The following is a 16,144-nucleotide window of genomic DNA, read 5'->3' as shown; positions in this document are numbered from 1 at the left end:
CCAGTCCAGCCGAGCCTGCACTTCACGCCAGTCCAGCCGAGCCCGCACTTCACGTCAGAGCTGCCGAGACCAAGGCAGTATGCGTCGTGCCCGCCGCCCCTGAGACTGTGAGCGTCATGCCCGCCGCGCCTGAGACAGTGAGCGTCATGCCCGCCGAGCTGGAGACTAACAGCTTCATGCCCGCAAGGTCCTCTTCACCGCTGGTCCCGTCTAGCACAGAGCCTTCTTCACCGCTGGTCCCGTCCAGCACAGAGCCTTCTTCACCGCTGGTCCCGTCCAGCTCAAAGCCCTCATCGCTGGATCCGCCCAGCACAGATCCCTCGCCGCTGGATCCGCCCAGCACCGAGCCCTCGCCGCTGGATCCGCCCAGCACCGAGCCCTCGCCGCTGGATCCGCCCAGCACCGTGCCCTCGTCGCTGGATCCGCCCAGCACCGTGCCCTCGTCGCTGGATCCGCCCAGCACCGTGCCCTCGTCGCTGGATCCGCCCAGCACCGAGCCCTCTTCACGGTCCCCATCAGCCCGGTCAGAGACTGTTTATAACCATCCTTCTCTGGTACCCGGGACTTACCCCAAGTATTTTTTGGGGGGGGGCCAAAGGACTCCGTCCTGGCCACTCGAGGGGCCACGGCCACCCGAAGGGTCCTCACCGCCGTGGCCACCTGAAGGGTCCTCACCGCCGTGGCCACCTGAAGGGTCCTCACCGCCGTGGCCACCCGAAGGGTCCTCTCCGCCATGGCCACCCGAAGGGTCCTCTCCGCCATGGCCACCCGAAGGGTCCGCACCGCCATGGCCACCCGAAGGGTCCGCACCGCCATGGCCACCCGAAGGGTCAGCACCGCCATGGTCTCCTGCTCTGCCTGCACCACCATGGTCCCCTGTTCTGTCTGCACCGTTGTGATCACCTCCTCCTCTGTCTGTCCTGCCACCATCCTGGAGTCCGTACTTCTGAACCTGTTCCACCTTCCCGTCACGGACTCCAGGATGCCCACCCCTCCTCCCGTATGCTGCCTTCTTTGGCGCGGGACGCGCCTTGCGGGAGGGGGGAGTAATGTCACATTCACCATCTGTCATCGTCTGTCTTCGTCTTCACTACAGTTCCCAGAATCCTCCTTGTTTCCACACCTGTACTCACTCCCTTCATTACCCACCTGTTCGTCATCATCATCAGCATCACCTGTCTTGTGTTCATCTGTCTGTGTATTTAAGTTCCTTCTGTTCACTCATCACTTGTTGGTCAATGTTAATGTTTAGGTTAGGTTTATCCATGTTCTGAGCGCACGCTCCCTTTTTGTTTGTATTTGTTAAAATTGAGAATTAAAACCAGTTTCTTCATCTTCGTGTTCGCCTCCTACTTCATCCTTCCAGAAGCCTGACAGCAACATTTGCACACCTTGTGAATTCTTTAATAGCATACATGCGCCTATGTTTTGTAATACCAGCACCTGTTCACAGAGAGATTTAATAGAAAGTAGGCCTTCCGAATGCCACAGAAATAAATAAAGGTATTAGTTTGTTTGTCCTTTGATGCCACCTGCATCACATTACGTCTGCCTGGCAATTATCTGCAGACAAAGGAGTCAGAGCTTTGATTCTGTAACACCATCTTCTAAATTCAACACTTGCAGGCAGACATAATCTAGCCAATAATTTATTTACCCATGACACTTTCATTATTTAGTAAGCAGAGGCACCGGCAAGATGTGCACAATTAACAGACCTGGATAACTGAGCTGAGATGTTTGGTGTCTTTAGTCATCTCTCCTATCCAAAACATGTAAATCAAACCACGTATTTACGTCATGAGAAGTCATCAGCGTTATAAACATTTTAACCGGTCAGTTGTTCATAATATATGAAAATGAAAAATTAAGAATTGAAGTTTCTAAATATTTGAAAGTTTATAAACTATAATGATCTTTCAGACATTGTACAATATAAAAGTGTTCAAAATTCAAAATAATAAAACATTAATGTAATTATAGTGTTATAACAATTGACCTAAACTGTATTAGTTGTTTAATTGCCAATAATGTGCATTTATATCTCATGATCATATAGCCTACACTTTTTTTTTTTTATTTTTTATCAACAGCAGTTTATGACTAACTCGCTGCGAAAACAATAACAAGTTGAAGTCAGACAGATGTTGGTGTTGCCACACCCACTGGTCCTGACCCCGCCCCGCCTGCCCCTCTCGCCCCGCCTCTACGAGGGACCGCAATGATTTAGAAGTTCAGGAATCCCACGTGACGTCACCAAAGGGTGATGTAATGCTTCTCTAAATAGATCGTATTGTAATCTTTCCTCAGTCCAACGTGGTTCCTTCAGAAAGTGTGCTGCATCTTCTCCAGACTTCTGCGGTGAGTTGTTTGAGTTGTTTTTCATGCCGATACATCCATTCCTTCGCATTCACATGCACTTGCCGAGTCGGTGCCATTGAAATAGTCATTCTCTTGAGCCTGAAGAAGTGACAAGTTGTTAGGGATTCACATGAACAGATTCTAAGTACTTTTACAGACTCTGTTTGTACGCGTGAAGTCGTTCACGTTTCATGCAGGAAAGTAAACACGCGGAACATGATTGATTATTTTCGGATCTCCAGGGATTGTTTGCATGTAACAGCTTTGCGCACTGTCTTTAGCCAAATTGCGCATTAAGGGATCGTGTCGCATTAAACAACTAGCTTAATCTTGATTCTGATCTCAAACTTAAGTCGTTGTATTGTGCAAAACTTTACGCGGAGTAGGTGGTTTTTTAGTTTGCGCGCATGAAGCTGTCAAACACGATGTGTTTCTACAGTTTTTACTTGTGCGTGCATGTGTTTGTATGTGCATGTGTGGCAAGCTGTTTTAACACTTATTCCTCTAACGAACTCATTTTTATGTTACTAGTAGCCTACTTATTTCTAATTACTAGTTAGTAGGCTAATCTAGTCGGGGCTAGAAGCCTATATTTTTTTAATTTCACTAGTTATATTCATTGATAGCTACTTTTAGTTATTAGTAAATATCTGTAATTTAGCCATTCATATGCATTGGTGAATATGAGTAAAAATACAGGTCTAACTAGTAAGATGCAATTTTAACTTCACAGTAAATAAAAGTTGCTGCTTTGAATTAAGTACAATCAACTTGGATGTTTAAGTTATTTCAACTGAAAGTTAAACTTAAACCTAAAATGACTTAAAATTAGTTGAATCTTGTATAAATTAAAAAAGTTGAGAGAAGAGATCAGTAGCCTATAGTGTGTCATAAATAGGTAGCCTACTTGGTACTAATGGAATAGATAGTAGGAGTAGCTATTGTTAGATTTTTACTAACTTTAGTAATATAGATTGTTAGATTCTAAAACTTACAAAATAATAGGCTATATAGTTACTGGAAATAGTAATACTTAGGCTACAGTAAAATTAGAATAGGGACCAGCAACAACTGGAATACATAATAGTATGAAGTGAATAGTTGATACTTGAACCAGATCCAAAAAGAATCCAGTGGCAAAAGAACTCCTTTCCTGTAACAATGGAATAGATTTTCAAATAAGCAATGAATGTACATATAGCCTAACTGAAAAAGATTCTTCGCTATTGGATTACTTGCCAGTAGAAATAAGAACTAATAACGAATATATAGCCTGCATATTAGTAAGTTGTTTTAAATGAAAAAGTGTTAACATGGCTTGCCACAGCGTGTATGTTGTGTCCTTTTCACGCTGTGACACAAGTGTTCTGCATTGTTCCTTTGAAGCGGTCCGTTCTAGAGAATTAGTTTGTAGCGTTGAATCTGTTTTGTTTCATTCATCAACACGCAGAAACTGAGGAACTTCTTTCGTCTGTGGAAACTACTGCACCTCAGTGTTTTCCCGTTTCGACAAGAGCTACCGCGGCTGTCAGAGGGGTCCCAGTCCGCTCTTTTATAAAGGACGAGTTAAAGCATGAATCTTTGCACTGAATCACACGTCTTTATTTTCTAACACCGTAACAAGAAAGCAATGCTTCGACGCATGACGTCATAATGCAGGCCAGTCAGACTTTGATTAACCGTCCAGATATTGAGGGTTTCAGCGGTTTGTGCTGACGAGGCAAACTCTCTTCTAAAAGCCCAAATGCTTAAAAGATTTGAATCCACTGATACGTTTGACTGGGTTCTTTTCATTACAACACAGATAAATGTTGGTTTGTAAGAAAGTACAGCAAACAGTCGTATATTAAACATATATGTAGCCTACAGTTCATCTTCACACAGGGAGGAAAATTAAAATAGATTACAGTTATTCTATCACATTGTCCAGGTTGAAGATTGAACGAGTTCACACTTAAAATGTGAAGTCTGTATCATTTACTCACTTTCATTTTGATACAAACCTGTATTAGTTTCTGTGGAACACAAAAAGAGATGTTTTAATTGTACGGAAAAAAAATCAATGTAAGTGAATGGCAGCAACTGAGGCTGTCAGTTTTTGCATTCTGTCCACCTATCCTTTTGTGTTCCATGGAAGAAAGAAAGTCATAAAAGTTCGGAATAACATGAGAGTGAGAGAGAGCAAATAACTGGATATTCAACTTCTAGCTTGATTTATGTGAACTTGATTAGAAACATTTAATACTATTATCTGTGAAATGCACCATATTGTCAGCTGTGAAACAAGACATATCAGTCACACTTTAGATTAGGGTCCAATTCTCACTATTACCTAGCTATGAACTATGACTTTTGCCTCAATAAACTCCTAATTACTGCTTATTAATAGATAGTAAGGTAGTTGTTAAGTATTGGGTAGGATTAGGGGATATAGAATATGGTCATGCAGAATAAGGCATTATGCTTTATAAGTACTAATAAACAGCCAATATACTAGTAATGCATGCTAATAAGCATCTAGTTAATAGTGAGAATTGGACCCTAAACTAAAGTGTTACCGACATATCTAATAAAATTGAGTGACTGGTATTGGAAAAAATGTCTATACGACTATTATAAACATTCCTTCCCTCTCCAGTTTAATTAATCTGGCTGATAGAGTGAATTACAATGAGTGGAAAGATTTAGAAAATTCTAAATGCCTTATAATATGTGGTGTATGATAACATGGCAATTAAAAAGTTTTTGATGTTAATTTTAATCACAAATGGCATGTTTTCATTTTGCCATCTCTTTTGTACACTGAACAACAACAACGTTCCGATATACAACCTTCATATTTCAAATGTTTGTACCTCCTGTATCAAAGCCTGAAGTTCTCTAGGTCTCTGTGAGTTTATGTTTGAGAAGATGTGATGACTGACAGTGATTGAAGGTTGCCTTTGTTGGGCCCCTTCGTCTGTTCATTAAGAGAGGTTTATGGCATCCTTTGCATTGTCTGTATGTTTCTTATTCCTTGCCCCGGGCCCTGAGCTGATCCTACCTTGAACCTTTTCTGCCGAAGGCCTGTGGGGGACGGGGGGTGGGAGGTTGTAGGTTGGATTTGAATTGCGGTACAAGTTTGTGCTTGCTGTAACCTTCACCACCCTCCTTCTCCCCTCGGCCTGTGAACCACACTGTTTGAATTCAAATGAAGAAAGTTCCTCACCGGTTCCCTGTGAAACTGTACTCCGGTCCCCTAATCCTCCTCGGCTGCCACATTGGGCCGTTCTAAATTTGAAGTGTAACGAAATTTCCTGTGTTAAATGAAAACACCGGTGAAATAAAAGCCAAGCAGTGTATGACCACCGGTGAGCAAACATCTCACACCTGGTCTTGTGTCACATGGGAATATTGAGCAGTTTAGGTGGCTAAAAGACTTGCTGGAGGGTGGAAATGATACGGTAATATTTTTCATAAAAATGAATGAAGTGCATAATCCTATGTTTAAATGAACAGATTTGATGACAGTCTTTGTAGTGGGGATTTCGCATGTTGGAGAACATGCATAGTGGAAATATGGAATATTGCTGCAGGCGTCTGATTGTGTTGCACTGCTGGTTATGCTTTTGGAATTAGGCCAGATGATATCACAAGACGGCATATCTCAGGTCTCGTAACATTTGAGAACACAGCATGTTTACAATAATTACAATGCATTCTCAAATCTTGACTGATACGGTGAAAAGTTTGTAAAGTTTAAGGCTAGATAAGGACACAGAAACATGTTCCTCACTATAAAGGTGTATTGGTAAAGTCAACATGAACTCAAAACTGATCACATTTAACACATTCATGGTTCTTTATTCTGAATGATTCATCGGTGCACCTTATTCCAAAGAAAAAAAAGCTTTTTGGATATATGGGAAACTCAGTGCAATTCGCTCAGTCAGCCAGATTAATTTTAACCGAAGAGGGAAGGAATGTTTATAATGAACATATAGTCATTTTTCAATTTTATCAGAAATGTCTTGTTTTACACGTGATAATTATATAAAATGTTTTTTATCAGGTTCAAATAAATCAAGCTATAAACTGAATATCCAATAATTATGATGTTATTCCGAACTTGTATGACTTTTTTATCTTAAAACCTTGAATCCAATGCAAGTAAAATATTATGACTTTACCTCTGAAACGTCTTTGCTTTTCAGCTGAGAGAAGAGTCAAATAGAGATGATACGATCAATTTCTGATATTTCTATCTCGTTGTCGTTAAATTTCCCTCAGAAATACATCACATTACGGAAGTAAAATGTTAAATAAATTTACTCAAAGAAATTGTTCACTCAAAAATGAATATTCTCTCATCATTTATTCACTCTCATGTTGTTCTCATGCTTTGAAAAACGTCTCAGTGTTTTCTTGTCCATACAATGAAGGTCAATGGTGACCAAATTAGTTTACCAGGATTTTTCAAAATATACTATTTTGTGTTCTGTGAAAAAAAGTAAATGAGAAAATGACGACTACATTTTTTAGATGATCTGTCCCTTTATTTTAACAAAAATAGTTCTGGCAAAAGTGTTCAATCTCATCTAGTGACAGAGGCTCTTGAAAGGTTGAATACTGAACAGCCAAAATGACGGTTTTTAAATAGCAATTACAATGAAAAGTGAGAGCGGAATAAGACAGATGCGGTATAGACTTGGAGGTGCAACTTTCTGAGAGCTGTGTGTTAGTGACTTGCCATTTAGCAGACGTGTTCTTGATGTCAGTTCGCTTACAGAAACACCCTGTCCAGACCATGTGTCCCCAAGGGCCGCGTGTCAGAAGCCGCCTTGAGGGGCTCTGTCCCAAGGCCGGACTGTAAGGAAAAAGATGTCTGGTTAATATAACGGCAAATTTGCATGTTTTGACTGCATGGGAGGAAACAGTTGACTAGACCAATCGGACAGGGAAAAAAAATGCACATGCAAATCGTGTATGAAAGCGTTCACACAGCGGGGGCTCATGTATCCGAGCCTGAAGCATTTGAATTCATGCTTTTCTCTTAATGTTTTCGCCTTTCAAAGTTTTGAACGTGTTTATTTTCCACACATTTGGAAAGTGTTTGTTGTTTAAGCTGTCTAAGCGGTGTGTCAATACGTAGCCACAGTCATTAGTCTGTTTTGCTGCTGTATATGAAGGGGACTCGACTCTGGCTGTCATGGACTATTACAGCTGTGTCTCATTAGGCTGTTGTAGACCATAATACTGTTACTCTTTCGCACAAAACTTACATAAGGGTGCTGCAAAATTCCCAAAACAGGTGTTAGAAACATTGGCCAAGTTTATGATCACCTGTGATGCATGACATGCAGCCAAATTTTGCAATACAGTTTTTTCGCTGTTGCGATAAAATAGTCATAAGCATTTGTTGCCATCTCAGGCCCACACAGAATCTGAGGCCTGGCAAGGGGGCGGGACATTTCCGAAACACGCTAGAAGTGGTTGACCAATCACAACGTATTGCTCCAGTTGACTAATCAGAACAGTCAGAATCAAACACCCAGACTCCCTATAGATCATCACTCGTTGAATAGAATGAGACTAAAGCACAATTGGTGCCTGATATATTCCACAGAATCGCACTCTGATCCCCTTGGCGACAGTAGCAGAGGGCTCAGCGTGGGCCCACATAAGAAAAGCACGGCAAAGTACGTCCCATCAGCATCAGAGGAGCAGCCCGGTCACACTCCATGTGCGTGAAACTGAATGACTGGCATACCATTCCATTGTCAGTCTTTCATCCATGGCATTTAGCAGCATCATGGCACTGAACAAGGGATTCCAGTGCTCGTGGTGAGCTGTAACGGAGAGAGAGATTTGCCATTGAAATGTAATCACCACTTGTGAATAGGACACTAGAAATAGTTCAGAGTTTTGTCATTGTAATGAAACATTTTTACACTTTATTGCCCTCTCTGTAGTTTGTCACCCTGTCAGTTTGCTGTGTTGCCGCACATTGTCACCCTGCTGTTGGGTAGAGGCAGCTATATTTCACCATTAACAGTTGACTTTAAAACTGACCTGGGTCATGATGCTCTTTTTTCAGATCTATTATTTATTTTAAAATACTTAAAATTGAAATGATATGAAATTAAGTGTAATTTCAATTTTCTCTCTCTCTCTCTCTCTCTCTCTCTCTCTCTCTCTCTCTCTCTATATATATATGTATACATATTAGTATTATGTTAAAAAAGATTTAGCATTAAAATGTATCATTAAAAGGATGAAGAAAACTTTATTGTGTAGCTTTACATAATCTTTTATTGTTTTTTCTATATATATAAGCACAATTTAAATATTTGAAAAAATATATATAAGTATAATAAAGATAATACAGAAAATTATATCATAAAGATAAATTATATCATAATATAGTAAATTATATAATAAAGATGACCTCTGAAAACCCTCATGACAGTGTGTCAAGATCGATAGGTCTTTTAAAATACCAGATCATTTGACCTTTGACATGGTCAGGTTAGTTGTGATAAAATCCAGGTGGTAAAATATCATAAAAAGGCAAATAGGAAAAAAATAGGAAAATAGGAAAAAATAAATAAATAATAATAATAATTATATATATAATCATTAAATATTCTTCAATATAAATATCAGGACAGTTATACAACACTGACATTTTTCATCTTTTTTAAGTTCATACTATATATATGTATATGTATATGTATATATAAACGATGACAAAATAAACACATTAAACAAGATAAATCATATATGCTTAATTTCACAAATATCACAGAAAGGATTAAAAAATGTATATTATAAAATATTTAAAAAAAAAATTAATCCTATATTTTTTATGCTTAAATGAAATTATGAATTATGAACCACCTGAATTATGAAATTATGAAGCAATATGATTTATCTAGTATAGTATCTATAGTAAAGTATATATATATATATATACTTTTTTGCATCATTGTATCATAAATATACTTTTTGATGTGTACAAGGTGTAAGCAAATTATGTTATGACATTGATGCTTACACTACATGCCATTTATAAAGTTAATACATTCAAACTGTTGGTGAATTGTATACAATTTTTCAAAACAATGTGAAGCCAACATGAACGCAAAGAATACACTTCTAAATTTTTAAAAGTGGGTCCCTATTCTTTATCTTGGATGTCCTTAACTGTCATCGACCCATCTAATACAAACTGCTAAAGACACGGCTGGTGAAGTATTAAAAGGGCAGTTTAGGTGTCAAAAGAGTTGCTAATGACTGACAGTTCACTGATACCCTGACCTCAGTGCCGTGCGTCTGGGTTTAGCCACACACTTGCGTGCACAACACAGAGAGGATAGTTTACACCTTACCCTGTGGTCAGCGACGGCTCCATGGAGACGAAGGAGCAGGGTGACACTTCAGGGGTCAGTTTTAGCCTAAACCTTTACAACTCCTAATGCCCTCTCCCAGGGCGTAAGACACCGAATACTCACTGAGATTCCGTCAAAGCCTCTTCGGGAACCACGGAGTTGGCTATCACTGGCACACGATACATTAGTGACATAATCTGAGCGGGTCTTTATGCTGCTGAGTCCTGGAGGCGCCCCTGATTTGAATTTCTCTCCTTTGCTTTGTGTTCAGGTATATGAGGAGCCAGTGACAGTGATGAACTCCGAGCAGGAAAGGCCGTTCGTGTGCATCGCCCCGGGCTGCTCTCAGGTGAGTCTGATAAGACAATGGCAAAGACGAACGGTCCTGTAACTTGAGAAAGCTCCTTCTCAATGTGAAACTGCACCATAGACAACAACAGTGAAATGCTATCTCGTTGAGGCAAATGAAATCCACTGGGTCTTTATAAGATTCTTGGCTTTGTATTTCTTTGGATGAGGTGGAATCCTCATAGATATAGTAAATAATCTCTCTCTTAATGTGTAAAAAAGCTCCACCAACACACTGGTTCGCACAGCCCAGGACCAGAGTCAGAGACACCATATATATGTGTGTGTGTGTGTGTGTGTGTGTGTGTGTGTGTGTATATATATATAGATGTGTGTGTGTGTGTGTATATATATATATATATATATATGACTCTGTTTTTGGTGATTTTATCATCAGAAATCACCTGAAATAAAATAAATGATTTCATTTTGTTCATTTTCATTTTTGGCAACTTGATGTAGCCTACAAAAATAACTAAAAAATGTATAATACATTATAAAATTGTATTAAACCATAGATGTAAAAAAAAAAAGAAAAAAAAAAAAAGACAAAACCACACAGCAAAATGACCAAAACTAATAAAATTGAATATTTCATATTATTTATATTATTATATTATATAATATATACTATAATATATTATATTATATATTTATAATATATTATATATATTTTATATGATTAAAACCTATAATAGTATGTCTCATTGACACTAAACCAGTTTTAAACTGGTTTTGGTTCAGGACCCAGACTTTATAATAGCAACCCAAAATAATAACAAAATTGTTTATCATACAAAAGTAATACAAATCGTACTTTGAATTATTAATATTATATTACAGTATTAATATTACCATGTACTGCATAGGTCTACAAATATGTACAAATATTGATATGAGAAATTGACAAAAATAGACTCTTGAAAGACAGATTTTGATTGGACGCACAGCCTATGATGTCATCAAGCTAAGATATTAAAAGTGCTTTCCCTGCCTTTTTAAAAGTATACATTTTCTATCCTGTATCCTATAAAAAAAAAATTTTGAGTTGCATTTAGCATTATTTTTCTCTTCTTTCCGCACATTTGGGTCACAATCCACCTGTTTTGAAACTCTGCACAGTCAGACTAGGCCTATCACAGTCTGTCCAAGCACGTTGGTTCATGTGGACCATTTACAAACACAATATACCTTTCAGGTACTCTTAAACAGTAATTAAGATAACGTAATTACGATAATGAGAAGGTATTTTCAATCAGAAGGTTGTTATTCTAATCGGTTCAGAGTCAGAGAGGCAGTTTATGCCTAAGGCTCAGTCCTGTTGTACAAAATGCTTAGTATAACTTTGGCAAAATAACTTCGCTTGACAGAGTCACTTGTAAGATTCTGTTTTTCAAGAACACAGAATGGAAAGAAAACAAGCCTCTGCTTTTTTTTTATTGTGTTTAGTGTGATTAAATCGCAACCAGTTGTTTCCATGTTCTCCAGAGATTCCCTACGGAGGATCATCTAATGATTCATCGGCACAAGCATGAAATGACCCTCAAATTCCCCTCCATCAAAAATGACAACATGCTGTCAGGTGAGACAGACCTCACACACACACACACACACACACACACACACACACACACACACACACACACACACACACACACACACACACAGCTCGTGTGGGAGTCTCTTCTTAGCGTCTGTCTTTGATTAGGTGTATTAGGCAGGACGCATGACTTGGCAAATGCGTAGGTGTCGTTTTAAATGCAGAGCCATGTGGCTAAAATAATATTTGTGCTGTGCTCTGTCTCAATCCCCTAATCCCAGTCATCAACCCGTTCCATGAGCTCTATATCAATTAGACCGCTGGCCCTCTCAGGGGACGAGGGGAAAGGGGAACAGTGGAGGAAGAAAAGAAAATAAGGCTCAACAACTATGATGAAAAAGTGGAGGATTCCAGGGTGCATATTTAGAGATTGTACAATAACTAACCAAAGTTGTTTACTCAGCCTTGGTTGAAAAAGTCAGCCTTTTTATGTGTGTGCCTGATTCAAATCTGTTAATGAACACCAAAAATCTATCTATCTATCTATCTATCTATCTATCTATCTATCTATCTATCTATCTATCTATCTATCCATCCATCCATCCATCCATCCATCCATCCATCCATCCATCCATCCATCCATCCATCCATCCATCCATCCATCCATCTGTCTGTCTGTTTGTCCATCCATCCGTCTATCCATCAGTCTATCTATCTATCTATCTATCTATCTATCTATCTATCTATCTATCTATCTATCTATCTATCTATCTATCTATCTATCTATCTATCTATCTATCTATCTATCTGGATGTGTCTGTCTGTCTGTCCATCCATCCATCTGTCCATCCATCTATCTATCTATCTATCTATCTATCTATCTATCTATCTATCTATCTATCTATCTATCTATCTATCTATCTATCTATCATCCGTCCGTCCATCCATCCATCCATCCATCCATCCATCCATCCATCCATCCATCCATCTATCTATCTATCTATCTATCTATCTATCTATCTGGATGTGTCTGTCTGTCCGTCCGTCCGTCTGTCTATCTATCCATCCATCCATCCATCCATCCATCCATCCATCCATCCATCCATCCATCCATCTCTCTGTCTGTCTGTCTGTCCATCCATCCATCCATCCATCCATCCATCCATCTATCTATCTATCTATCTATCTATCTATCTATCTATCTATCTATCTATCTATCTGGATGTGTCTGTCTGTCTGTCTGTCTATCCATCCATCCATCTGTCCATCCATCCATCCATCCATCCATCCATCCATCCATCCATCCATCCATCCATCTCTCTGTCTGTCTGTCTGTCCATCCATCCATCCATCCATCCATCCATCCATCTATCTATCTATCTATCTATCTATCTATCTATCTATCTATCTATCTATCTATCTATCTATCTATCTATCTATCTATCTATCTGGATGTGTCTGTCTGTCTGTCTGTCTGTCTATCCATCCATCCATCTGTCCATCCATCCATCCATCCATCCATCCATCCATCCATCCATCCATCCATCCATCCATCCGTCCGTCTGTCCATCCATCCATCAAATGTTGTTTAAAATTCAACTCAAATCTGATTTCTGTAAATGACTTGCAGTCTGCACGGTCAGATCAGATTTCATGTATTTTGTCATTTGAGATGCACACTCTCATTCACTAGTGAATTACGAATGAGAGAACTAATGAGCAGTTTCAGATACAAAAAAGACTATTTATGATTTAATGCAGTAATTAATAACTTGTGTTTTCTCATGCACCGTAATGGCCAAAAGCAAAGGCAATATTTTTCACTTTTCTGTCCTCAGTGACAACAACTTTGACAACAACTCTCAAAAGTATCTTGGCATTGTGCTGATGCTTACATCATTGCCATAGCAACTTATGTAGATACACTGGATATTGACTACACTGTCCGAACAAACAGATCTCATTTCAGCACTTGCAAATTGATGATGCAAGTCCTTTAGATTGGATTTGAAAAATGAATCGGAATTGTGTGATATTCAAGTGCTTCTTGTTTTATTATATAATTATGAGTTAATTTATGAGTTAATTGATTGAGTTGATTAAGTTATTAATAACAATATTTTGAAAATTATAACTTTTTAATTTATGTTACACCACATGACATTTTATTTTATTTCAGTAAATTAAACTGAAACTATTCTTGAAAAATGTTTAAAAAAAATAAAACCATACAAAGCCATTAATAGAAGAAACTTGTCACATGCATTTTAAACTGTTCTTTTCTGATTTTTATTTTGGACACGCTTATTTTTATGATATACGTATTTCATTCATCCTCTTCTATCAAGATCCTGCAGACACTAACAGGGATCCTGAAATGAAACCCATGATGGGATTCTACGAGTCGTGGATGTGCGGTTCAGTCTAGACTGTAATATTCATTGTGGGTTTGATAAAGTACAAGATAATGAGTTACTATGTGGTTACAGTAGCGGCTAGAAATTATCGTCCCACCACTAACTCAATAAGAGGTGTGTGTGATTTCTCAGTGGAGTGTGTCTGAGGCTGAGCAAATGAGCGGTAGTGAGTGAAGGAACGCATGTGCAACTTTTGTTAGCAAGTGAGTTACTGAAAGAAGGGCCTGCATGTAAAAGAATGCGGAGCGAGAAACCCAAAGCTGATCCCAGAAATCTGATCTGCCACTCTGACAAGGGTAAATAATGAAGAGGACAGAATCACAGCCTGAGTGGAGAGAGACATGGCATGCAGCTAGAAATGCATCCTAGTGCCATGGACCACATGGTCCCGCCAGAAGATTGTATTTAGCTTGACATAAACTTGACATAATTTTGTTCATGCAGAGTTGACTTCACTAATTGAGTGTATTTATTTAGTTTAGGTTTTTTTTTCTCTTAAAATTTCTTTTCAAGTTGGGTAAAAACAGAATGTGACAAATTATAAAAAAAATATTTAAAAGACAAATTATTAAATAAAAAAAAAAAAAAAATTGGGTGGGGAGTGGATGATCACAATAGCTTTTACAACCTGAACAAAACTAATTGATAGTTTTTGAAGCATATTGATGTTGAGATACAGTCATGAGGTTCTTTAGCAGTCCTTTCTATGACATCACATCCTGTTTTCTTATTGGTTGCTCCTCATGACTTTGATTTGGTGTCAAATATTTTAACAAAAATGCTTCAAAACTGCTTAATTTAAAGTATTAATAAAATATTATGCCAAACTACTAAATACGTATTTTTTCACGGTAACACTTTACAATAAGGTCCCATTAGTTAACATAAGTTAATACATCAATATAAAAGAGGTCCACTGAAGGCAAGTTTGTAGAGAAGCCAAGTGGAGTTTATTTACAAAACGTGATCAAATGGCATGGCATGGCATGGCATGGCATGGCCTTACCCACAGAGGTTACAGTGAAACAATACTTGACAAAGACACATGGCAAACATGAGGGCTTAAATACACAATGACTAATTACAAGGGACTAATTATACAAAGGACACCTGTGAACAATGAAACAATGGCAACATGACACATCAGACAAGGGAACACATGGCAGGATCACATGACTATGACAGGGAATTACATGACAACAGGAAACATGACAAAGACATGAGACGTGACCAAAACGTTACAATCAACTAACATTAACTAACAATGAGCAATACATTTGTTATAGTATTGTTTATTAATCATATTTTTTATTATTAGTTCATGTAGCTCAGGTACATTCAACAGATACGACTTTAGATTTTAATAATGTATTAGTAAATTAACATGAACTAAGATTAATAAATGCTTTAGAAGTAGTTTTCATTGTTAGTTCATGTTAACTAATGAATTAATTAGTTAGTAATTTCGTCAGGAAGTTTTTTTATGAAGATTTTTTTTTCTACATTATGATATATGATATTTTACCACCCTAATTAGTTTATTTTATGACCCCCAAAAATGTAAAAATGTGCATCATATAAGACATCATAAAGTGAATTCCATTCTCAATGTAATTATGAATAAATTAATAGATATAGACCAAATAGGACGCTTTCCTTGCTAATCGAACCCGTTGTAAACATTTAAGCTAATATGTCCTGCTAAATTTTGATGTATTTTCTGCTTGAATGTTTCCAGACCAGACGCCGACCCCAACGCGCTTCTTGAAGAACTGTGAGGAGGTGGGTCTTTTCAGCGAGCTGGACTGCTCCATCGAGCAGGAGTTTTGCAAGGCTCAAGAGGAGGAGGACAGCAAACAGGTGAGGTTATGGTGTGAGTCTCGCAGCTGTGATGCTCACAATCACCCCATAACAATAACGCACCGAAATTCACACACATACACGGCAGCTCCGTAGCTGAAGTAGGTAATACACCCAGAGATCAGATCTGCCACCTGAGCTTCAGACTGACAGTTGTGTTCATAAGAGCGCTGTTTGTCTGGATATCACATATCACCCAGACAATCACACACTCTTGATGCTCTTCAATTCCACGTCTGACAGTATTT

At 38.5% G+C, this 16,144-nt stretch overlaps 1 protein-coding gene across 2 annotated transcripts in view; it reads left to right on the top strand.

Annotated features, from left to right (window-relative positions):
- Nucleotides 1-2,265: 2,265 nt before the first annotated feature.
- creb5b (cAMP responsive element binding protein 5b) overlaps nt 2,266-16,144 on the top strand; it is a 74,154-nt gene continuing 60,275 nt past the window's right edge. For both annotated transcript variants that reach the window (XM_084089520.1, XM_084089521.1), the window contains exons 1-4: nt 2,266-2,361; nt 10,003-10,080; nt 11,568-11,661; nt 15,775-15,896. In XM_084089520.1, coding sequence (XP_083945646.1) covers nt 10,027-10,080; nt 11,568-11,661; nt 15,775-15,896 — 270 coding nt within the window. In that variant the 5' untranslated portion in view covers nt 2,266-2,361; nt 10,003-10,026. The remainder of the gene's footprint in view (nt 2,362-10,002; nt 10,081-11,567; nt 11,662-15,774; nt 15,897-16,144) is intronic.

This window comes from Abramis brama (genome assembly GCF_963993115.1).
Source record: "Abramis brama genome assembly, chromosome: 17".
In the NCBI taxonomy this organism is placed as follows: domain Eukaryota; kingdom Metazoa; phylum Chordata; class Actinopteri; order Cypriniformes; family Leuciscidae; genus Abramis; species Abramis brama.
This window is presented reverse-complemented; position numbering and strand designations above follow the sequence as displayed.